Source organism: Neomonachus schauinslandi, chromosome 2 (genome assembly GCF_002201575.2).
Source record: "Neomonachus schauinslandi chromosome 2, ASM220157v2, whole genome shotgun sequence".
NCBI classification, from domain to species: domain Eukaryota; kingdom Metazoa; phylum Chordata; class Mammalia; order Carnivora; family Phocidae; genus Neomonachus; species Neomonachus schauinslandi.
In genome coordinates this window covers 81,064,272-81,089,007 of record NC_058404.1, presented here as the reverse complement: position 1 = coordinate 81,089,007, position 24,736 = coordinate 81,064,272, and the positions used below count along the sequence as shown (strand labels likewise).

The 24,736-nt window shown below is 40.8% G+C and overlaps 1 protein-coding gene across 5 annotated transcripts in view; it reads left to right on the top strand.

Moving 5' to 3' along the window:
* The window catches only part of SMAD1 (SMAD family member 1), a 74,170-nt gene that overhangs the window by 37,087 nt on the left and 12,347 nt on the right, over positions 1-24,736 (top strand). For 4 of the 5 annotated variants that reach the window (XM_021679358.1, XM_021679357.1, XM_021679359.1 and 1 more), the window contains 2 exons: positions 20,861-21,118; positions 23,581-23,697. In XM_021679358.1, coding sequence (XP_021535033.1) covers positions 20,861-21,118; positions 23,581-23,697 — 375 coding nt within the window. The remainder of the gene's footprint in view (positions 1-20,860; positions 21,119-23,580; positions 23,698-24,736) is intronic. The other variant, XM_021679360.1, reaches the window with a different exon arrangement.

Sequence of the window (24,736 nt, the reverse complement as noted above, 5' to 3'; positions counted from 1 at the left end):
GCAGGGAGCCCGATGCGGGACTCGATCCCGGGACTCCAGGATCATGACCTGAGCCGAAGGAAGTTGCTTAACCAACTGAGCCACCCAGGCGCCCCTGTTCTCTTAATTCTTCCAGTGTGGGAGAGAGATGTGTACAATATTTAGATGAAGGAAGAATGCTTTGAAAACTGCAAGAGGTACATTTCAAAGCATTTGTACCTGTGAAGGGTGGGTGGTGGGAGGGACCTTGAGGCCCTTTGCAGAGAGGTTGACTGCAGTTGGGATATCCTGGGGCACGAATGTCCCTGCCTTTTTAGTTGCTCTTCCAGAGTCTATTCAAGGCTCCATCCTGTTTGATCACTAATCCTCCTTCTGTAAAAGCTCAACACACAACCAAGTGGACATGGAGTTGAGATGGTGAATTTTTCTCCAAGCTATTATCATTGGCCTTTGGCTTGTGTTTGATAATTTCATCATTGTCATCTACCATATTATAGAAACAGATGAAGTAATATAATTTTGAGTAGGATTTTATACCCAAATCTTTTAGCAGATTCCATATTCTTAAAGGTAAACTGTGAAGTCTATTCTGATTTTTTTTTCTTGAGCAGCTGTTTTTAGTGCATTATTTGGGGCATTGGATTTGTGCTATTAATTGATGAACATGAAAAGTTGTAACATTTACTATATGTTACTTTTACAAAAGTTGTAAAAGTACGTGAATTGAGGCAGATATCTGGACAATTATGTGATTTGTTTCTGGATGGGATTCTTCTGTTGGTAGATATACTCCAATTTGAAATATTAAGAATATACAGTTTATACAAAGTATCTTTCTCATCATTTTGTCTTCCTGACCATTATCTTCCATTTCATTCTTTTTCTACCTCTGCAACATTAGGTGTGCAAGAGAAGGTATTTTCAGATCTTTCTGATTCATTCCAAGTTCGACACTTCCCTCCAACACTGCTAGTTTATTAGGGCCAAATGAACACTTGCCAGCTAGCAGTTGTTAAAACACAAACAACCATGGCTGATGAAGAAAAACTGTTTCAAAAACCGGAAGAAAGTTTATCATAATAAATGAAAGAAGTAGTGTACGTAATAATTGCAACTATGTGAAAATAATAATTTAAATTAAAAGGAAAAACTTGGCTTCCAAGACTAGCTTTGGGTGAAATAATGTGACCTGTGAGTTGTGCTCCACATGTGGAGCATCCTCAAACAGTGATTTTTTTTTTTTTTTTTTTGTAGGTTTGGGAATGTTTTATGTGGTTGGGATAGGGGAATGACTGGTGATTTGCCCCATATTAGAGTGCCCTATGCTCCTAATGGATACTTACAGAAGGGAAGGTTGGCTTACGTAATGCTCTTAGGCCGAGTATCTCAGTGTTAACTTCCAGCCTCCTTGGTACTAGATATCAAAAGACTCAAAGAAGACTGGAGATTTCGTTCCCCAAAATGTATATTTCATTCCTTTGTCTTTTTCTACTTCAAAATGCAAATGTTCTGAAAAACTCAGCCTCATGCCTAATAATCTTAAATTAGCCAAATGATCAGACTACTGTCCTGATGGTTGGAAGAATATTTCTTTGGGGAAGAGATAGGGAAGGAAAGAGAGGCTGTTTATTTTAAAGGGCAGAGCTGGGATACTTTGGGAAGCCATAGGTTGCCACAAGCACTGTGTTAAAAATCTCAGAGGGCTTGAAGAATAGGAAAGCTAAAAAAAAAAAAAAGGAAAAACCAATTTTGTTAATTTGGCAGCTTGGCTGGGGATTAGTGTCATTTTTAGATATTGGTGTTAGGACCGGTTTGAAAGCTGCAGACTTCTCTTTCCCCCTGAGTTTAGTCTGGCCTGGGCTTCCACTGTGTCAACAGCAATTCTTACCCACGTGTGGGAGGTGGGCAGATAAACACTTAACTTGCTGCTTACCCTTTCCACTTTCCTCATTATCAGTGCTCTCATACTCTCTTATGGGTCTGCTCTTCATAAATTTGTGAGTGACGTGGGTTATATAACTGGAAGTGACTGTAACTTCCCTGAAAAAAGATCTGGAGTCTAGAAACATGGACCATGTTTAAATAAAAGATTTAGGGCAACCAAGGACTGTTGGCAGATTTTCCTCCAGTTCTCTGTATCATCAACTTCATGCTCTGGAATCTCAGCAGACCTTACAATGGAAGATCAGGTTCACATTCTGTATCACTACCTCGGTTCTAACACCGCTCCCCAGGATACGCCGCTGTTCGCTGTTCTTGGTTCTTAACCCTTTGCACAAAGGAAGCAATTCTTATCCTAGTAGTTGTCTGACTTCTAGAGTCACACATCATCTTCCTCCGACCACCTGCCTGCTTGCCTGTCTGGGATCTTCAGTCACAGTAAGGCAAAAGGAGAGCGTATGATTTCTATAAGTGGTCTTGGGGCAGCTTTTTGTAAAGTAAATGTAAACATATGTAAGACAGCAGAGTGGAAGTCTTGGATGTTTTTTCCTTCATGTTTCTCTATCGTTTCCCTTACAGTTATGTCTAGCTAGCTCTGTAGGAGATTTAGCAGTATTTTTTCTGTGACAGTATCTTTCCTTGAGCGTCGAAAAAAGTTAGTGTATGGTGGTATGCCACACAGATATTTAAGTATGATGGTCAAGGTAGGAAACAGTTTTGGGTACATGCTTTTGAAACAATATAACCTACAGCTTTTAAATAGGAAGACGAAGTGCTGATTTTAAGATAGGCTATGTAGAAAAAAGAAAATTGATGGGAGCACGTCACAAGGACATGGGTCAGCCTGAAGAGAGCTGCCCGTGGCTTAATCAGAGACAGTTTGATCAACAAAATAATTATGGACGGAAAATAATTATAAACCCTTTAGGGATAAAAACAGGAATCCTGATGATAAATAAATGGAGGGAAAGGGGGAGGGGCTCTTATTCATGATAGAATGCCCGTTGCTGACTGATAAATATGGAGTGGAGTTCTTTAGGATATTCAGGACAAATAAGACCGTTTAAAGCAGAGAGCTTGTATCTCTTTGGTTGTAAGGTTAAAATATGGTTAGAGGCGTCTCGGATCCAAAAGCCTGGACTAAAATTTGGGCCAGTTACTTGTCCTCTGAATTGTGTTTGCTAATCTGTGAGATAGGGTCTGATTATATCTACTTTCCAGGGTTGTGGCAAGGATTGAATTAAGTAATGCACGTGAAAAGGCTCTGTATGCATTCTTAAAACACAGCGTGGCTGAAATAAGGAACATAACGTCTGTGTACGTCTGCAGACTAAAAATGAAATTCATACTGTAAGTAAAGTTTGACTAAACAAATTTTTGGAAAACTAATGATAATAGTTACAATAAGAATAATAGTAACAGTGAAAATTAGAATAGTTACTTTTTATGCTTGCTGTGTGCCAGGCACTGTGCTTGTCACTTGTCACACCCCTTGTATTCTCATTTAATACTGACCACAACTGTCAGGGAAACAGGTACCAGCTGGGCCACGGAGATGCACTGTAAGTCGTCACACAACTTAAACCAGGCCAGCTGGGATTCAGATTGAAGTCTAACTCCAAAATCCATGCTGCCAACCACCACACTGTACTGCTTGCCAAAAGAAGTGGCTTTCCCCACCACTTGAACCAGTTTTCTCTCTCTAATGAAGGAGAAGAGCATCTATGGTTTTTAGTAGCAGAGCATGTGATCTGAACTGTATACCAGCTGCCTGAAGTCAGGGTCCATCCGTCACAGTCAAGTGAGTCCACCCCTGTGCTTCAGGTATTCATGGAGGCTTTACTTGTGTGTATTTCCCACTGGTCAGTAAGCTTCATCATTGGATAACAAGTATCTGTTTCATGGAATATATTTAACGGAATCAAATTTGAACTCGAAATGAGGACTAATTACATTCAGCTGCAGTTACAAATTAAGTCACACGGCCTGGTGCGACCCCTGGGGATGGTCATTTACATATCAGTGGTGTCTAGGGCAGCCAGCCTCTGCCTGCGCAATGGTAACTGCCCCTCACGGAAGGCCTTCATGGCCCCGGAGCCTGCCTGGGCAACACGGGAAGACACCACGGCTCGGTGCTTACGGGCCGAGATTCTGGAGCCAGATGCCTTGGTTTGAATCCTGTCTCCACTGGTTACTGGTTATGTTCTTAAAGGCAAGTTCCTCTCCGTACCTCAGTGTCCATTTTTAAAAAAGTGGTGGTAATGACAGCGCCTCGGTCAGAGTCATGACAACGAAGGGAGCTGTTTGTACAGCACTTGTCATATAGAAGCACTGTATAAATGTTAAATGAATATCTGAGAGAGATACTATTATTCCCATTTTACTTGTAAGGAAGTGAGGTCCTAATAATCGGCTAGTAAAGAATTGAGCAGGAATTCCAGTTTCGGAAGCCAAAACCTAAAACCGGCCTCTAACTGTTGTTCTACTCCATCTACACCTTATGAAGGATTTTTTTCCTCCTGGTATTTTTAGCTTACACTCTGAAGTTCGTCTTCCCCTAACAAACTCCGAAGCTCTAATAACATAGCACCTTCCTTCTGTGGTAGTTAAGCAAATAAACCGTCCACAGAGGAAAGGAACCTAGGCTCAGAGTAGGGAGAGAGGAGTCAGGGAGGGAGGCAGCGTTTGAGAGCCCGCTCTGTGCTGCAGCATTGGGGCTTCACGGAGTGGTTGGGGGGCTTGTGTCGTTACCCCTACAGAAACGGGGGAGAACTTCCACTGCCCGGTCCAGACAGCTGGCACTCGTGGCGGTCTTGTTCCAAAGCCTGCGCATGATACCATGCCACCTGACCAAAAATGTGGATGCTTGATAAATTTTCTGGTCAGCTTCGTGTAAGGCCCTGCTGGTGTTTTCTGTATCGTTCTCATTTTAATCGGTGTACCTGAGAATCGGAACTGGTACTGTATAGAGTTTTAGGGGTAAGAGGAATGATGTGAGAAATTTGAAGTTCCAGGTTTCATAGCTACCTAGAGACATAGGGTGAGAAAGCTAGTCCTGCATTGCCAGGACCTACAGTCACCCCTCATTGTCCTGCACCCCGACTCCCAGGCAGTCTGACTTAACGTATCTGGGATGAGGCACAAGAATCTGCCATTTGAAACAAGTATCTTGCTAATCCAGATGCAGGTAGTCTGAGGATTTCGAGAAAGATCGGCCTATATTAATCAGCTCATAATAAACAGTCCAGGAATAGTAATATAATTCACAAACATACATTAATTGAAAAAAATAATACGAATCTATTATATGCTGTGCACTGAATGATACAGAAGGAAAAAAAACCTCAGATCTACCCTCTAGGGGCTTTGGGTGAGGTAAAGTCAAATTAGCAATTAAATGTTACAGATGCTGTGATGGAGGTCTCTTTAGGCAACAGTGGGGCACAAAGAAAAGAGGAATTCATTTTTACTCGGGGTGAGTAGAAAAACCAGGAAAGGCACCATAAAGGAGATGACATTTATTTTATTTTTTTTTTTTTTAAAGATTTTATTTATTTGACAGAGAGAGAGACAGCGAGAGAGGAACACAAGCAGGGGGAGTGGGAGAGGGAGAAGCAGGCTTCCCGCCGAGCAGGGAGCCCGACGCGGGGCTCGATCCCAGGACCCCGGGATCATGACGTGAGCGAAGGCAGGCGCTTTACAGACTGAACCACCCAGGCGCCCAGGAGATGACATTTAGAACTGAGGCTTGGAAATAGGGTCAAAGGTACAGAAGTATGAAACTAGCAGATGGAAGTGCAAGAAGCCCGGGATGGCTGGGTGGAGACAGGGTGGGAGGACGCATCCCCCCAAGGATAGTTGGAACTGGAATCTGGCCTGGCTCATGGAATCACAGAAGATGTACCGTGGGTGCATACATTCACAGATAAGATGTCTTTCACGGAAATCAGCTGTAGTACACAGAAAGAATCCCTGGCCTGGAATTATCTGGGAAGTTGAGTTCTCAAAGTTGAATTAGATGTGGCTACTCTTAAGTAAATTTAATGTTTTGGGTTTTTTTTTCTTTTTAAGCTTGAAGATTCTGTTATTAAATACCACTCATTTCTCTGCTTATATTCAAACTGTGTTCACATCTTTGTTTTCTCTTAATGTATTTGTACTGAAGAGTAATTGATATATTCCTAGAAAATAGATACTGAGAAGTTATTCCCTTTAGGCAAAACTATCTTAACCTTTAAAAAGATGTTCTCCCAAAAAACTAAACAGAGGACCGGAAAGAGGGTTTTAACAACGACTTCCAGAATCTCCTTCCAGTTTTACGGGACTGAGCAGTGAAGTGTGGTGGTGATGAGCAGGCCTTGATTGAAAGCCTGGCCCTCAGCGCAGCATCTGTGGTGACCTTGGCTGTCTTCCCGACCTGGGCCGAGCCCACTTCCTCGTTCATTGTGAAGGTTCAGTGATCTGCTAGGAACTCCGTGTAGGCAGGGACATGGCTGTCCCGTTGACTTCTGCATCGGCCGTGCCATGCACAAGGCCTCGCCCGTAGTCGGTACTTGATGGGCGTGTGTGTAGCGCTCAGTGAACATTAATATTATTTCACACCCTCCTTATTGTTGCCTCACCACCACTAAGCAAACAAAGAGATAAAATGCCAGCACTCAGGGATTTGGGGCTGTATGTTTTATTAAAATTTAACCTTGATTAAAGGTTCTGAGAATCTTGTCTTCAGTGTGAAGTTTCCCTGACACATCCTGAGGTGAGGAGCTTCATTTCATAAATACATATACTGTGAACTTTTCAATGGTCTTCCCCTCTCCACTCTCTCCTCGAAATGTTTCTGTTTAGAAGGTCACCGAGCACACACTGTATCTGGGGACATCTGTCTAGTGCAGATATTGTACCAGGCACAGCTGCTTTGGCAGCCTCGCCGTCCCTTGTTTTCACGGGGAACGGCCGCCACTGGCCTCGCCCTCGAGCCATTCTTCGATTAGCCCTGGGCCGCCTTCCTGCTTCTTAGGTGACCTCCCGAGGTGTCCTGAGACCCAACTGAGATGGGGCCTGGGGCTGAATTTTATACATGGGAAGCCCCAAATAGACATAGAGCAGCACTGTCATCAGTCAGAAGACTTGAGGAATTTAGGGCAAGAAGGTCCCTTCGAATTCAAGTCCCTTGCTTTTTTGAGTGAGGAAATTGAGACTCTGAAAAGTTAAGTGATTTGCTCAAAGTCAGAAAAGTAGTTATTATCCTAGCCAGGGCTGAACTCAGATGTCCTGTTACCTAAATGCCTTTTCCAAGTCTTCAGAACTCAAAAGCATTTATGTACCACTGGGTAGCATCTAGCTTGTTAGCCCTCATGCGTATGTGGGCAAATGTAGGCAAGGGCCTGGCCACTTTGTTATCAAAACTCTCATGCATGTTTAAAAAAAAAAAAAAAAAAAACTAGTATTCACCAGCATCTGGTGGGTCACAATTTAGGTAGGGATTTGTCAGCCTTAGTGTCATTACTAGGCTACCACTGACTTGGTGATAGAATTTCAAACAGGACTTCAAAATCTTGAAAAAGCTCACAAACCTAGAGGGTGTGCATGAATGCTTTCCAGAGCTCTGCTCCTCTTTCCAATTTTAGCTATTTCTTTTTCATGCCTTTTCCTTGTGCCTTGGCAACGCAGAAAAGCAGAGTCCAGTAGCAGAATCACAAATGTCTTCTGAAACTCACTTCCTGAAACTTTCTTAGTTTGGTTTCCCTGTTGACTGAGAAAGGGATTTTACTTTTTTTTAAACTAAAAGAGACGTCTAAAAACTGAAAAGCAGAGGTCCATCTCTGGGAAAAGGCAGCAATCTGACTTTTCTCCCCCCCTTGCTTAGTCAGGAAGAGAACGGAAGAGAGCGTCCTCCTCTTAAAGACATAGAGCAACTAGAGATTTTCAGGTGGGTGGAAGGAGGCATTGTGAAATTGCCTATAGGAGTCCTCCCCCACCCCCACCCCCCAGATACGCCTGAAGAGGTCGTGTGAAGCCAGTCAGGGTTCTTACCAGGGTTAGGACTCTTAGAATATAGGAATGACACAACACAGTCTGGTTTTTAAATGATTGAAATCAAAAAGAAATTTGTGTATATAAAGAAAGGTGTTTTACCGATTGGGTTTCTCTTTCCAAAGAAATTCTTGCAATTCACACTAACCAGGAGCAGCCCTGGAAAGAGAAGCCACAAATTTGAGTCATTGTTTGAAATTGCCAAGTAGGAGTAACCTTTTCGGTGCACCAAAGAAAACTTTGGTTCCCCAGAAGAGTCCGTGCTTCCGTATCTGTTTTCCATAAAATAGAAATCGCCTGAAACATGGGAAGAAATATTAAAAGGAAGACATTTCTCATTCTCTGCCTTCCTATTCCTGACCTGAGTCAGGCCCAGAGTTTGCAAATCCTGTTTTCTTTCAGCTAGTTCATCCACCTCTCGCCTAGGAAATAAGAATTGGACATAGAAGGTGCATTTAAACATGGAAAATTCGTCTGGATGTTTATTTTTTCCTTTTCCCCCAGTAGAAAACCACTCTCTTAATCTTTTGTTAACTGAAATATTATTGAGTGAAGGGAACAAGGGGGGTGGGGGGTGAAAGGGAAGAGATGTCTGGGAGGGAGCGGCAGCATTGCCCTCTAGGGCCCACCCAGGCCAGAGGGGCTGGGCCTGTCCTTTCAGAGAAGCTTGTGCACGTAGATGCAGCCCTGCCTCATGAGCCACCACGTGTCTCTTGCACGCTAAGACTTCTCTCTGGGGCTGGCAGCTGTTCCGGATCCCAGACCCAGATCTTTCCTCTCCTGAATTTAAATAGTTACTCTTTATAGTCTGGATGCCCATATAATTTGTTGTCCACACTGGGACACTTCTGAGAGTGACATGGGTCGCCTATTAATAATTCCACTGGGCGGCACATACAAATTGGGACTGTCCCAGGCAAACCAGAATATACGGACATCCTACTTCTAAGTCTTCAAACTACACAAATCAGATTTGGTCATCATGTATTCTGTATCATCAGGGAGTTACAAGTATCTCATAACTGAACTTGTTAAATTGGACTAGAGTTTTTTCCTTTAAATTGGCTGACCTTAACTTTCTTTTGTCCAGAAACACTTCTGAAATTTGTTCTACTTATCCATCCCTTAAACTGTATAGGACGTAATTTAACATTCTTGGATACTAGAGTCGCTGAAGCAGGAGAACGTCATGGTCGAGAGTGCTCCATGCCTTCCTAATTCTTGACGCTTCTTGTGTGACCTTAGGGAAGTTACCCTGTAAGCACTCTTCTTTCCAAAGTGATACAACATGCTCAGCCTGGGTCTGGCTTAGAGCAAATATCTGTGGTGACAGTGGTATGTTAATGTAAATTTTGTGGAATATGGTGATCACCTAAAATCGATTTGAGGAGTCTCCTTCTACATAAATGCTCTTAGTTCTAGAGTCTCTTTTCTATATTATTTGTCTCCCTCTGGCTGTTGCTGGTCACTTGTTGGCTGTAGTTTTCTAAGAAATTAATAACTTAAGAATTGTGGCACTGAGTCAATAGGAAACCCATACATTCAGACTCTAGGGTATTGCCACCCACTTCAGCACAGTGTGCCATTCCGGATACTCGGAGCCTATGTCTCCTTGGAGTATCAGTTTTACTTGTTTGTAAGTTACTTAAAATATCACCTTTGTGTTTGGTAAGTAGTAAGGAGTAGGGCATAAAATGTGTATGAATTTGGTAAAGAAAAATTTCAGTGTAATTTCACAGTTCCAGTGGAGCTGAGATACCAGATGAGTTCACTTTCTGTCACTGAAAAATGTTGAAAAACACTGCAAAAATGTCTCAGAAAGATTCTGAGGGTAATGTGAGAAGCTCTAAAACACTGGTGGCAGCCATCTGTTAGAGGGTTAAATGGAACCTTAGATAAATTTGACAGAGAAGTCCTTTTTTTTTTTTTTTTTTAGAAAAGTCCTCTTTCAAGTGGAGGGGCACCTGGGGCGGCTGTCAGTTAAGCATCCAACTCTTGATCTCAGCTCAGGTCCTGATTTCGGGGTTATGAGTTCAAGGCCTGTGCTGGGCTCCACGCCCAGTGTGGAGCCTGCTTGGGGCGGGGGGGAGGGGAAAGAGTGCATAGGATATCCATTTACTTTTTACCTTGCAGTTCTGCTTATTAACTTTAAACAGCCCATATGAGACACTGTATGTCTTAAGTGTTATCGCTGCTTTAACATGGAGCTTCCTTGCAGCTCTTTACTTTGATATCTTCAATTGGTTTTCACTGTAAGAGCTGGTATGTCTGATAACCAACTGGAATTCCTTTCCTGGATGGGGATTCTGCATTAGGGGCTACACACCATATAGTGACAGAAGTAGAGATAGTAGAATAAAGTTGTTTTAGTTGGGTATTAATATACTATTGAAGAGCTCAGAGTAACGGTTCCAGAACTTTGAAGATGGGATTAGAAAAGGGAATTGATAATAAAACATTTTAGCTATGTTTAAAAATTGATAGAAGACAGTTTTAAATTGCCTCTTCACTTTACTTTTTGAACAGTTTTATTAAGGAATAACTGACATAGACTAAACTGTACATGTTTAAAATGTGCAGTGTGATTAGTTTTGACATATTCCTGTGAAAGTATCACCATAGTAAAGACAAGGAACATACATATCACCTCCAAAATTTACTCCTGCACCTTTGCAATCTCTCCCTCTGGCCCTTACTATCATCCCCAGGTAACTACTGCTCTGCATTCTGTCACCATACATTGGTTTGCATATTCTAGATTTTATATGCATGGAATTACACAGTATACACTCTCTTTCTTTCTTAAAGATTTTATTTGAGAGAGAGCAAGAGTGAACATGAGTGGGGGGAAGGACAGAGGGAGAGGGAGAAGCAGGCTCCCCGCTGAGCAGGGAGCCCCAGGAGGGGCTCGATCCCAGGACCCTCAGATCATGACCTGAGCTGAAGGCAGACTCTTAACCCACTGAGCCACGCAGGCGCCCCTACACTCTTTTTCTGTCTGCCTCCTCTCAGCAAATTTTGAGTCATCTGAGTTGTATGAATCAGTATTTCATATCTCTTTATTGCTGAGTAGTAGTCTACTGTATTAATATACCATAATTTATTCATTTGCTTGTCAGTGGACATTTGTTTCCAGTTTTTGGATATCACAGATAAAACACACACATCTGTATGGATATGTTTTCATTTTGCATGGGTAAAGACCTAGAAGGAAAATGGCTGGGACATATGGTAGATAATGTTTAATTTTGTAAGAAACTGCTAAAATGTTATCCAGAGTGATTGTACCACTTTACATTACAACCAGCAATATATGAGAATCCCTATTGCCAACACTTGGTATGGTCGATTCTAATAATTAAAAAAAATTATTGTGGTAAAATATATATAATGTAGTACTTATTACTTGACCATTCATAAATGTACAATTCCATAGCATTAAATAAATTCACAGTGTTGTATAACTATTATCACTATCCATACCCAAAATTTTCTCATCATCCCAACAAAAATTTTGTACTCATTAAACAATGACTACTTTTTTCTTTTTTTTTCCAGCCCCTGGTAACTAACATCTGTTCTACTTTCTGTATCTTAAGAATTTGCCTATTCTAAGTCTTTCATATAAATAGAATCAAAATCTTTGTCCATTTGTGTCTGACCTATTTCACTAAGCACAGTGATTTTAAGGTCCATCTTCTTTGGTGTAGAGTCTGCTCACATCTTTTGCCTAATTTTTAATTGGTTTGAGTTTTGAGGCTCTTTATTCATGATACAATCTTTATTATCTATGTGATTTGCAAGCATTTTCTTTGAGTATATGGCTTGAATGTGTCAGTGTAAGACAACACTTCAAAATGAATATCCTCAAACAAGCATTTGGGAGAAAAATCAGAAATTCAGAAACTACAGAAATGGATAAAAATTGGAAGAAAATTAATGAGAGTGATAGAACTCAGAAAATAAATTTTAAGACAAAACTTCATAAATAGGGCGCCTGGGTGGCTCAGTTGGTTAAGCGACTGCCTTCGGCTCAGGTCATGATCCTGGAGTCCTGGGATCGAGTCCCGCATCGGGCTCCCTGTTCAGCCGGGAGTCTGCTTCTCCCTCTGACCCTCCCCCCTCTCATGCTCTCTCTATCTCATTCTCTCTCTCAAATAAATAAAATCTTTAAAAAAAAAAAAAAACACTTCATAAAGAAAGAATAAATTACAGTGTGCCAACAGGAGAATAGATTCTTATTAAAATGTAAGAAGATTCACTGGAGAAGGCAGGAAAACAACTAACAAGTGAATGGGAAACTGGGAAAGAGAGAAAGCAGTTGGAATGGACAACAAAGAAGATCTAACTGATGTATAATTGGAGCTCCTAAGGTCCTAGAGACTATGGAACAGAAGTTAGAGAAAACCTAAATCTACGTATTGAAAGGACCTACCAACTACTTGGAAAAATTCATCTAGAATGATGAACTTTACGACAAACCTTAGTAAAACTATATTAGACTTTCAAGACAAAAGTCCTCAGGGCCTGCAGGCAAGAAGAACACATAGCTTGTAAAGGCAAGAATGTGCTGAAATCAGACTTCTCAAAATCATCATACAGAAACTGGCAACAGTGAAAAAGCATTTCAGGAAGCTTAAGGAAATCAAAGGCAAGACAAGCTCTCTTTCAGTATCATGAGTACAGAAAGTTTTAAATGTGTAAGCGTGAATACTGTTACACTGAGCTCTTCCTGAGAAATCTGATGGGGTAACTTTATTCAACTAAGAGATGACTCGGGAAAATTTGGTGATGAAGTTGTAGAGATAAGGCAAAAATAAGAATAGTTATATGGGTAGAAAAGTAATATGTAAACCCTAGATGTTCTGACAAAGTAGAAAGGGTGCAAATTTAAAAATGGAATAGAAGAACAGAAAAAGAGGAAAGCAGAGTAAGATTATTGGTTGTATAGATAATAGATGAGAGTCAAAAGATACCATTTAAAACTTAGCAACTGGAAAATACACAAGTAAGGAACAAAGAAAGATTGGAGACACTAAGTACAAATACAAAAATAATCAGCAGAAATGCAAAGCTATCTTCAGAACTTCCTTTAAAAATATAGAACAGAAAGAATCACATCACATAGAGAAATACGGTAAATATGTGACAATTACTATACAATAACATGACAAGAGTTGAGACCAAGCACGTCGTCATTCATATCAATAAATTAAATGGGCTTAACTCAACAATTAAAGAAATTATCAAGTTAGTTCATAAAGCAAAACTCAGTGCTGTATTCAAGAGATCCATCCCTTCAAAAAATAAAAAGAAAAGTGACAAAAGTTAAAAATAAAGGAATTAGCAAAGTTATATCTGGCAAATAGAAACAAGAAGTAGGGGCTGTGAGTCTGATTGATACCAGACAAAACAGAATTCAGACCAAAAAGTACTGACACAAAGGACACTTCATAATGAACATATAGGTACCAAATATCACAGCAACCTCCTGTATAAAGCAGAAACTATAGGATATGGCAGCAAAAACAAATAACAGCGCTCCTGGGTGGCTTAGTCGGTTAAGTGTCTGCCTTCTGCTCAGGTCATGACGTCAGGGTCCTGGATCAAGCCCCACAGCGGGCTCCCGCTTGCAGCAACTCTGCTTCTCCCTCTGCCCCTCCCCTTGCTCATGCTTCTCTCACTCTCTCTCAAATAAGTAAAATCTTAAAACAAAAACAAAGCATGCTAATAATAGGGACTTCAGCATACCAGTCTAAATAGAAGACTGGTCAATTGGAAAAAACATAAGTAATGATATCAAAAGAGGTTTGCAGATTATGTCCACAGGCCAAATCCCTTCTGTTACCTGTTCCTATAAGTGAAGTTTCCTAACTCAGCCACATCCAATTTTTTACATGTTATCTATGCCTTTCTTGCTACAACAGAGGAGTTGAAAAGTTGTGACAGAGGCCATATAGCCCACAAAACCTAAAATTTTTACTCTCTGATCCTTTGCAGAAAAAGGTTGCTGACCCCTGATACAGGAGACCTAAGCAACATTATTAATAAGGTAGCTCTTACAGATACCTGTTAACACTGCACATTGATAATAGAAAATAGACGTTCTTTTCAGTGTACAAGCAACACTCAAAAATTTATTCTGTTGTAAGTTGCCAAGAAAATAGCAAGTTCCATAAATTAGGAATAGTGCAATCAGCATTCTTATCACAATACCATAAACCTAGAAGTTTAAAGCAAATAAGCTCTTACACCTGGGGATTTAAAAGCCATTCTATTAAATGACCCATAGGTGAATGGGCAAATATAAATAAAAATTACATGATGTTTGGAAAATAATGATCACAAAAACACCTACATATCAGAATCAATGGGATACACTTAAATCAATGATCAGAGGAAAATCCATAGCCTTGAACACCTTTATCAGTAAAAATGAAAGAATAAAAAGATTACTTTTAAACTTCCAGTCAAAAAAGCTCTAGGAAAAGAACAAAGTAAATCAAAGTATGAGGGAAGAGAGAATAAAGATGAAAGCAAAAATAATAAGATAGAGAATTTTTTAAAAAGTCAAATCAACAAATCCTCGTTTCAAAAAAAAAGACCAAGGATCAGGTAATTAAGAAAAAAAGATCGGGTGGGGAGAAAGCACAAACATTTAAAAAAAGATGTAAGAGGGAAACAGTTATTGATACAGAGGATATAAAATTTCATTGTAAGATTACTTTGCATACCTTTATGCAAGTAAATTTGAAAACCTAGATAGAATGGATAATTTTCCAGGAAAAATATAATTAGCCAGAATTAGCCTCAGTAATCATAGAAAGTTTAAATTTATCTCTGTGGAATGAATAAAGAAAGTTATTAAGGAGCTACTCCACAAGAAAGCACCACGCCCAGATAATTTAACAGGGAAAGTCTACCTAACATTTAGAGACTAGTTAGCAACATAAACTGTTTCTGAGTGCAGAAATATTTATGAAGCAAGTACAACATTGATATCAAAACCTGATAACGATCACACACGCACACACACACAAAGAAACTTGGATCAGTATCTCACATATGAATACTGGTCTAAAAGTCCTAAATATCAGTTATTAGACTCTAACATCCCACATTAAGAAAATAATATATCATGACCCAAGCAGGTTTTATGCCAGGAATGCAAGAATAATTAATCATATTAATTAGGTCTAAGAAGAAAAATCATAACAATCTTCAGAAATGCTGAAAAATTCTCTGACAAAAATTTAACACCTGGGGGCAGCTGGGTGGCTCAGTCGGTTAAGCGTTTGACTCTTGGTTTCGGTTCAGGTCATGATCTCAGGGTCATGAGATCAAGCCTTTAGTCAGGCTCCCCGCTCAGTGGGGAGTCTGCTGGAGATTCTCTCCCTCCCTCTCCCTCTGTCCTCCCCCCCCCAGTCACAGGCATGCTCTCTCTCAAAATAAATAAATCTTTAAAAAAAAATTAACACCTGTTCCTAATAACAGCACTGAACTATAGGAATGGATGGATACTTCCTTAACATAATATATATACCAGAGTTCTAAAGTCAACATCTTAAGGGGAAATACTAGAGGCATTCCCACCAAGGTCAAGAATTAAGTCAAGGAAGTTCCCTGGCTCCAGTACCTTTTAACGTTATATTGGCACTATTAGCCAATGCAACTAGGCAAGAGAAAACAATTGGAAAGGAAAGAAGGAAAACTCTATTTGTCGGTGACATGATCATTTACCTGGAGAATTCTGTAAGGAATCAATGATAAAACTAAGAGAAAAGAATTCAGCCAGGTAGCAGTATATAAAAGCAAGGAAATATCAATAACCTTCATATATAAAAATAATTAACAGAAGATATAGTGGAAGAGAAAACTCCATTTAAAGTAGCAACAGAAAAGATAAAATATGAGTAAATGTAATAAATGTATGAAACCTAATGCAGTGTTCTAGATTGAATTGTTCATCCCCCCCCCCAATTTATATGTCAAAGCCCTATCATAAGTCCCTCAGAATATGACTGTATTTGGAAATAGGGCCTTTAAAAAGTTAAAGTGATCTCTACATCTGAAACTAATGATGTAATATATGTTGGCTAATTGAATTTAAATTAAAAAAAAAAAAGTTGAAGTGAGGCCATTGGGGTGGGTCCTAATCCAGTCTGTCCTTATAAGTGGAGATTAGGGCACACAGAGAGACAGCAGGGAAATAAGCAATGTGAGGACACACAGGAAGAAAATAGCCTTCTGCAAGCCAAGAAGAGAAGCCTCAGGAGAAACCATCCTGCCAACACCTTGAGCTCAGACTTCCAGCCACGAGAACGTTGAGTAAATAAATGTCTGTTTTGTAAGCCACCCAGTCTGTGGTATTTTGTTATGGCAGCCCGAGCAGATGAACACAGATAGGAACTATGGAATGTTCCTAAAAGGTGCAAAAGTAGACTTGAAGAAACCGTCCTAGGTTTTGAATGGGACATCTGAACATCAAGATATTCTTACTGATAAGTTAATTTATAAATATATTGTGACCCCAGTACAAGTACCAAAATCTCTTTTTTTCTGGAGGTAGACAAGGTGATAGCTAAAGTTGATATGGAGGAGTAAGCATGCAGGCAGAACACTGAAAGAGAACTGTGAGGGGGGACTAGCCATATCAGCTATTAAAACATACTATAAAGCCTCTATAATTAACACAGTGGTGGTGGGGCACCGACTAGAATAGGATGGAGTGGAATGTCTAAACATAGACCCTAACATACATGGAACCTTATGAAAAAGGTGGTATATCCAATCAGTGAGGAAAAGATGGGCTTCTTAATAAACGGTGTTGGGGCAACTGGCCAACCATTTGGGAAAAGATAAAATTAGATCTGTTCCTCATAGTATAAATAAAACTGAGCTACAGATGGATCAGAGATCTAAGTAAAATAGGAAACTTTATATGCACTGGAAGAATGCATGGGTGAATTCCTCCTTATAATCTGGGTGTAGGAGAAGCCTTTCTGTGACTCAAGACCCATATGCAATAAAGGAAGATATTGATAAATTCGATTACCAAAAAAAAAATAAGCTTTTTCAAATAAGTAAAGTCAAAGACAAATTGTGATAAAATATTTGTAACATATAAAATAGCACAGGCTAAGAGCTCTAATATATATTTATTTATATTTTTTAATGAAAAATGAAAAGACCAAAAAATGGGCAAAAGGCACAAGCAGACCATTTGCAAAGCCATATGTTAAAATACCCCCTGAAATACATGAAAAGATGATCGACTTTCACCATAAGAGAAATATACATTAAAATTGCACCAAAATACCATTTCTCACCCATCAGATTGACCAGTCTTGGGGCACCTGGGTGGCTCAGTCGGTTAAGCGTCCAACTCGTGGTTTCGGCTCAGGTCAGGATCTCAGGGTCATTGGGTAAAGGCCCGCTTCGGGCTCCGCACTCAGCACGAGTCTGCTATAGGTTCTCTCTCTCTGCCCCTGCCCACCACTCTTTGTCTCTGTCTAAAATAAATAAAATCTTTAAAGAAAAAGAAAAAAAATTCCTTAAAAAAAAAATCTTGACAAAATAGTCTGTCCTAGGGGCTGTGGGGGAAAAGTCAGTCTCGCACATGGCTGGTAGCAATGCGCAATGGCACAACCCCCATGAAGGGGTGCTTGACAACAACAAAGTTGTATCTTCGTTTTCATCCAGTATGGCCACTTCTAGGGATTTACCCAGAAGGTACTCCTTTAACAATACGGCAGTATATGTGTGCATAGGGTTATTCATTACAGTGTTACGCGTAGTGGTAAAATATTGTAAACTGCGCAGACATGGGAGATTGGCTGAAGAAACTATGGTGCTGTATTACCTGCAAAAACAAATGAGGAAGATCTCTCTAAATTAGTAAGTTAATTGTAGGATATAGGTGAATAAAGCAAAGTGCAAAACAATATATAGAGTAGGCTGTTTTCCTGTTTAGTAGTAAAGACAAAAGAAAGCACGTATTTGTCAGCTTAACTTTTTCAAGAAGAAATACAGGAAGGATAAACCAGGGGATAAAAAGAAATTGATTATCCTTTAAGGAGGTTAGATGGGGGGGGCTGAGTAAACAAATCGTAATATAATAAGATGCCACACACAACATTGGATGACCCCTACAGACATAGTGTTGAACCAAAGAACCCAGACTCAAGAGTATATATTATTCCATTTATATGAACACTTGTGCATTTTACTATAGATCTGTGATACCTCAATACATTTTTTTAAAGTTTATTAAAAGATACTTGTACTGGGGCACCAGGCTGGCTCAGCCTGTAGAGCATGGGACTCTTGATCTCAGGGTCATGAGTTCAAGGCCCACGTTGGGCGTGGAGCCCACTTAAAAAAATAATAAAGATACTTGTACCTGTGTTGGCAGTGGCAAAATTGATCTTACTAATCAGAGGTGAGGAAAAAGTTATTTTTCTCCTCCAGCTTATCTGTAGGGTGGTGCTTTGCTGTAGTTGGTGGCTCATTCCCAGGTCATCTGCAAAAGCTGATGATGTCATCTGTGCTGTGGACTAAGGACGGCACTGCGCCCAGAGCCGGACCACCACAGCACACAACAGAGTTGCTGCAGGAACACACATGCCAAACACGAACTCGAGGTGTACATTGCCTCCTCCTCCTGCCACTGTCATCTGTGAGCGATGAGAAGCAAATTCCCAGTTCTCAGATTATAGGCAATAGGAGTCGCTGAAACGGGGGCTCCAGTAAGTAGAGTGTGCGTGTGTATTTGGGGGGTGTCCTTTGAAGGGTCAAGATGGAGGATGGATTCCAGGTGTCGTCTGGTGCTGCATTTTGGGGGCAGGGTTTAGAGGCCCTAATCAGAATTGAGACTATCGCTAGATGACCATGAGAGGCAAGCTGGGAAGTAGGGAGTCCAGCGGCAGCCGCTCAAAGAAAAAGACTGTTTTTATTTTTATTTTTTTTAAGATTTTATTTATTTATTTGCGAGAGAGAGAATGAGAGACAGAGAGCACGAGAGGGAGGAGGGTCAGAGGGAGAAGCAGACTCCCCGCTGAGCAGGGAGCCCGATGCGGGACTCGATCCCGGGACTCCAGGATCATGACCTGAGCCGAAGGCAGTCGCTTAACCGACTGAGCCACCCAGGCGCCCGAAAAAGACTTTTTAATTGCATGGGTAATTCACAGGCATTGTGCTATTTCAGAGCCTTTGTTTATTTTGGAATATAGATTTCTGTTGACATTGGGGGAGCCTTTATGACAATTAGGAATTTTTTCTTCATCAAAATAGTTTATATTTCAGGTGACTATTGAAAGGTAGGAGGAGGATTTAAGCTTTTGATGACTTAATTTGGCTAGATTCCATCACTGTGCAGTAAAGGAAATACATGTATTATACTAAAAAGATTCGTTTTTTAAAGGATCAGTTAGTGGGGAATTTATTTCTACAGATCTGCAATTTAAGATATAGCTTATGAGACCATTTAAGACCTTCAAGAACCTGTTTTTACTTAGAAGAAAAACAATCTCCAGCTCATGAGTAAGTGATAATCTAAGTGTTCAGGGCACATTTTCCTGCAGAAATGGTGTAAGTTACAGATAGATCCCTGGAAAGCCCTCAAAAATCGACTTAATCCCTAATCCCACTAAATATTGTTTCTTGGGGAGAATATATTCTGAGTTCCAGCTCCCAACAACAGTAGCAGATTTTAAATCTCCTCCCCTCTCCTCCATGCAGATTTCCAAATGGGTGGTTTTTCTAGCCAAGGCCATGAGAGTAGTAGGGGTTCTGAGGGCCTTTGTTCCTGGGGAGGAGCTATCTGGAGACTGTGGTGGGAAGTTGAGGATCTAACCCAGTTAGGGCTTGTTACCCAGGCCTTCACTTCGATTAGCATCTTATTTAGAGTTATTTATAGTGCCTTTGCCTCTAGAGGTTTCTGGAGGTTGCAGACCCTGCTAATTATTAACTCCTTAGGTTCCTACCATACAGAGCTTTTCGGAATGACTTGAGCTGTTTTCTTTCCTTCTCTAATGGTATGTATGTTTTTGGCCTTTATACTTTGAGTATCCAATTAGCAAAATGTGGATTGTATAACCCGTTTTCTCCTTTGCCTGTCAGGTAGTGCTGAGGATTACTGAGAAGTGGGTTATATGCATTAATATCCTCAGGGAAAAGGTTTTTTGTGAAGTGTGACTACTTGGACACAACATAAAGTCTGTCCCACAAAACATCATATTTTATCTAATTAACTACCTTCATTGGCATTTGGATTTTATGCTGCTCACTGTATTTATCCTCTCAATCTTATTTACTGTGCCTCCTTTTGTTTTAAAGTGAGTTAATGTGTCAATTTAAAACATTTGTGGTGAATAATCCATACCATTCAGTAAGTATTAACTCTTTCAACGTAATATCTTATCAACCAGAGCTGTGAGCGTGGAACCGTCGGTGGTATATGTTCTTAATTGTGCTTGGGTTTTTAGTGAATGAAAACATTAAGAATGGGGCAACCTTAACCTTTTTTTTATTATGTTATGTTAGTCACCATACATTACATCATTAGTTTTTGATGTAGTGTTCCATGATTCATTGTTTGCGTATAACACCCAGTGCTCCATGCAGTACGTGCTCTCTTTAATACGCATCACCAGGCTAACCAGCCTTAACATTTTTAACATAGAAGGTGTTTTGCAGACTTTCCTTGGGCAGTTTGTGCTGCAGGTCTCGGGCCTACGTCGCAGCCGTTCTAAAGAGACCATTTGTTACCACATTTATTCCTGAGTGAAAGGTGCTTTGCACTTGAATGATGATTTTGAGTTGGCAGCAGGGCAGGGTTCATTGTGACGGTATTACAGATATTCATCATTTCCATGTTTATCTCTCGCTTTTCTTTCCCTTTTTCCAGTTCTTCCTCCAGTGCTGGTTCCAAGACACAGCGAATATAATCCTCAGCACAGCCTGTTAGCTCAGTTCCGTAACTTAGGACAAAATGAGCCTCACATGCCCCTCAACGCCACCTTCCCGGATTCTTTCCAGCAACCCAACAGCCATCCGTTCCCTCACTCCCCCAGTAGCAGCTACCCCAACTCTCCTGGAAGCAGCAGTGGTACCTACCCACACTCTCCCACCAGCTCAGACCCAGGAAGCCCTTTCCAGATGCCAGGTGGGTTGGAACATTCCACGACGTTCGGGTCAGGTAGACAGTGCTGCTGCAAGGGTTGGGGGGGGAGCCGGGTGCACCTGCACGCAGAGCGCTCTTCAGCTCTGCTACACGGCGCTCTGCTCTCAGATGCAGGATGCCGCTGTGGTCAAGCAAATGTCCTGTTTTATCTGTCAGGCACAGAAGCTTGAATAAGTTTTGATTTGGAAGGGTTTTGAAACAGTTGCATCCTTCTAGGAGTGGCATAATTGTTACAGTCTTTGCTCTTGATAAAAGAGAGAAAGAGAAAAATAATGTGTTGCACACATTGCTGTACCTGGGGGGAAAAAACCCCTGTTGTAAGTGCAACCTCAGAAAAGATATTTCCTGAGGGTTCACACCCCCCTACTTAATTAAATTCATTTAAGTGGTGATGTAATCCCAAGAAACATATACTTTAGCAACAAAGGAAATGCAGCAGAAGTACTGGAGACCATCTGCTTGTTTAACTTAGCAAAGACAAAAACAATTATCCTCCTTTTTTAGATTTAACTGATGGTGTAATGTTTATAAAAATAAATGATTAATTAGGACATTATATTTTTCAAATTATAGGTTAGTAAGCAAGCATCTCACAAAAAATGATTAGTGCCAAATTTCTTGCCAGTAGACTTCAAGAAGGATGCTCTACACAAAGATGTACTTAACATTGATTAATACTTCAAGAAGGGAAAAATGGGCGGGCAGGCCTATTAAGCCACTTGAAATGTTTTTAAGTAAATGTGAATTTGACAACAGTGCTGGTAGGTCCTCAAAAATTGAAAAGTGGTCCACACTTGATACTGTTGTCTTTTATTTCCATATTTATGACTTCTGTTGGTTTTGAGCCTTTTATTTTGCATTGTTTTGTTTCTCAATCCAAAACTGTTGAGGATGAGGCAGGGCAGCAGGGATATAGATGAGTTTAAAAGTCAAACTAAGTATCATCTGGTGATCTCCTATTCACCCCACTCTCTCCCAGACCCGTTGGGTTTGATGAACAGGTAAGTGGTGAAGAGAGAGTTTCAGAAGCTTTTGAGCAGTGGCAAAGCCAGGGTGGGCCCAAGAGTGAAAAACTGGAAGATTATTGCCCGAGTTTACACTTTGTCCCCGGCTGTGAGGGATTAAGGCTACAGGCCACGTAAAGGAAACGTGGAAAAGAGAAAGCGGCCAGGGGTGGGAGGAGGCACTTGCGGGAATAGCAGAGTATTACCCATCGCCCTCTGGTGGTCTCTCCCAGTGGTGCTGATGCCACTGGTTGCTGATGAAATTTTCACCAGGTCATTTGCAGAAATTTATTGGATTTGGTCTCAGAGGCGTGATGCTCGTTGTCTTCATTCCTGGCTGGAAGTAAAGCAGAGTCAGTGTTACAGCTGCAGGGGAAGGTGCTGAATTAAAAGAAGCCGGAGAAAGGGTGCAGAGGCATCCAGATAAGGTCCCCATAGTCCAGTCTTTGTGCTGTGAGCTCTTGCATGCTGGCAGCTGGACGGTGGGAGTTCCTGGGTTGTGAGTCAGCTGGAGACTCGGTCTTGGAAATCTCTGAAAAGCTGTTAAAGGAGCAGCAGTATTGGCCATTTGTATTCCACAGTTGCCCTGAGTGATCTCGGCTACTCCTCTGGGTTGTTCATCGTTCCCTAAGGTAAAGCTTTGTTCCCTGCCCTGTCAGGTGTGCGAGATGGGCTCCCGAAAGCCAGTGAGGGACTTGCTTTTTGATCACAAAGGACTATTTGTGGGCAACCCATAACCCCTTATTTTATTTAAGAAAACACAAGACCCATATTAGTGTTCTTTGTTTCAAACGTCATGCTCTTTGCCTCTTATTGCCAGTTGGCTCTGAGCTTTCTAGAAGAACATACGTAAATTCTGAAATAGAAAATAGCTGTGATAAACTGATTATTATTCTGCTACTAGGGGTTTTAAAACTAGTGATTATTAAAGTAGGCAGGGAGAAGGTAGTCCTAACAGAGTGCTTGAAGTCAGGAGAAATTAACAGTCGAAGTCAGCAAATTGGCTGTAATGAAAGTCAGTTGGTAAATTCCTAAGAGCCTATGAGTTTAATGGAAGAGACCCTGAAGCTCTTTTTCTTAAGAAATCCTATGTAGCTTTGCCATCCACCAGTGAAACTGAAACGCAGAGGTCCTCTCAAAGTGGATTGTATGGAAGTGTGTTTAAATGCTCTTCTGATTATTCAAAGAGAGCACGAGCCCGGATAGGCTCCTGGAACTGGCAGAGAGTGCTTTTCCTCCCACTGGACTTTGACTACAGTTGTACCAGATCATGAGGTGTTAGTTAGGCACTTGTAGAAAGTGTATACCCAGTTCAGTGTCTGTAGTAGCCATTTTCTGATGGGGGAGTTGAAATGGGCAATTCAGTCTCAGTTTCACACAATATATGTTTTAAGTGTGTGTGTTTAAGGAGAAAGACATCATTTTCTTTAAACTTTGTAGCTGATACGCCCCCGCCTGCTTACCTGCCTCCCGAAGACCCCATGACCCAGGATGGCTCTCAGCCAATGGACACAAATATGATGGCACCCTCCCTGCCCTCAGAAATCAACAGAGGAGGTAAAATGCATTGCTGTGTATTCCCTTTTTAGTGTCTAAAGTTTATCTGTCCAAACGTTACTTTCTCTCACAAATGTTTATTAGTCTGTAAAAAGATAGCTGTTGGAGAAAGAGCTCAATAAGAGAAGCTAGATAGAACTTTTTGGATTACAAATAGATCTTTCCTATGAAGAACAAACACACTGACTTAACTAATGAAGGCCTAAGTACAATTGTGCAGTCTTCTGTTGAGAGCACAATACTTGATGATTTTGAATTGGTGATAAAAGAATATTTTTAAGTGAAGGACAGAGGGGTAGTAGTAAGAAACAATGAGCATAACATTACTAAAGTGGAGTTGTCACTGGTGATTTCCAAAATTAGAAGTTCATATAACAAGGTTTTCCAAAGATTCTTTTGATATTCATCAATACCATTATTTTCCAGCCCTCATCCATATACAGCTGCAGCTGGAACAAACTAATAGAACATTTGTTTCTTTCTTGCTATATTTATTTGTTTCTAACCTCGTTACAAAAAGGGGCGGAGGCACATGTTTTTCCTCTTCTCACCTGGAAGAGCATAAGCAGCACCTCTAAGCAGGATGGAGCATTTCTTTCCCTTTCTGGTAGAGAGTGGGTGTGTTTCCAGCCCTGTCATACCACCATACCGCCGGCAGTACTGAGGGGAGAACGCCATCGTTCTGCACTGGCAAGTGGTGTGGGCCCAGCCGAGCAGAGAACTCGGGTCAGTGATTGTTGGGAGAGTCCCTGAGCACCTTAGGAGGTCATGACCATGTTGTTGAAGAAAACTGCTCCCAAACAGCCTCTCGTGGAAGAAGGTGCCACCCTGGTGCCCCGTGGCATGGACCATTTCTCAATATGTATGCATTTTATGCAAATTGAAGTTACAGTGCAATCTCATTACTAGGTGTATGTCTCATTTCATTCTTACTACTTTTTTATTAAAATGGGAGGTACCTCAGACTTTATCAGAGTTGCTTACATTTTTTTAAGTTCTTAAAACCTAATGGTAAACTTAAAGAACCTTTCTTAGATGT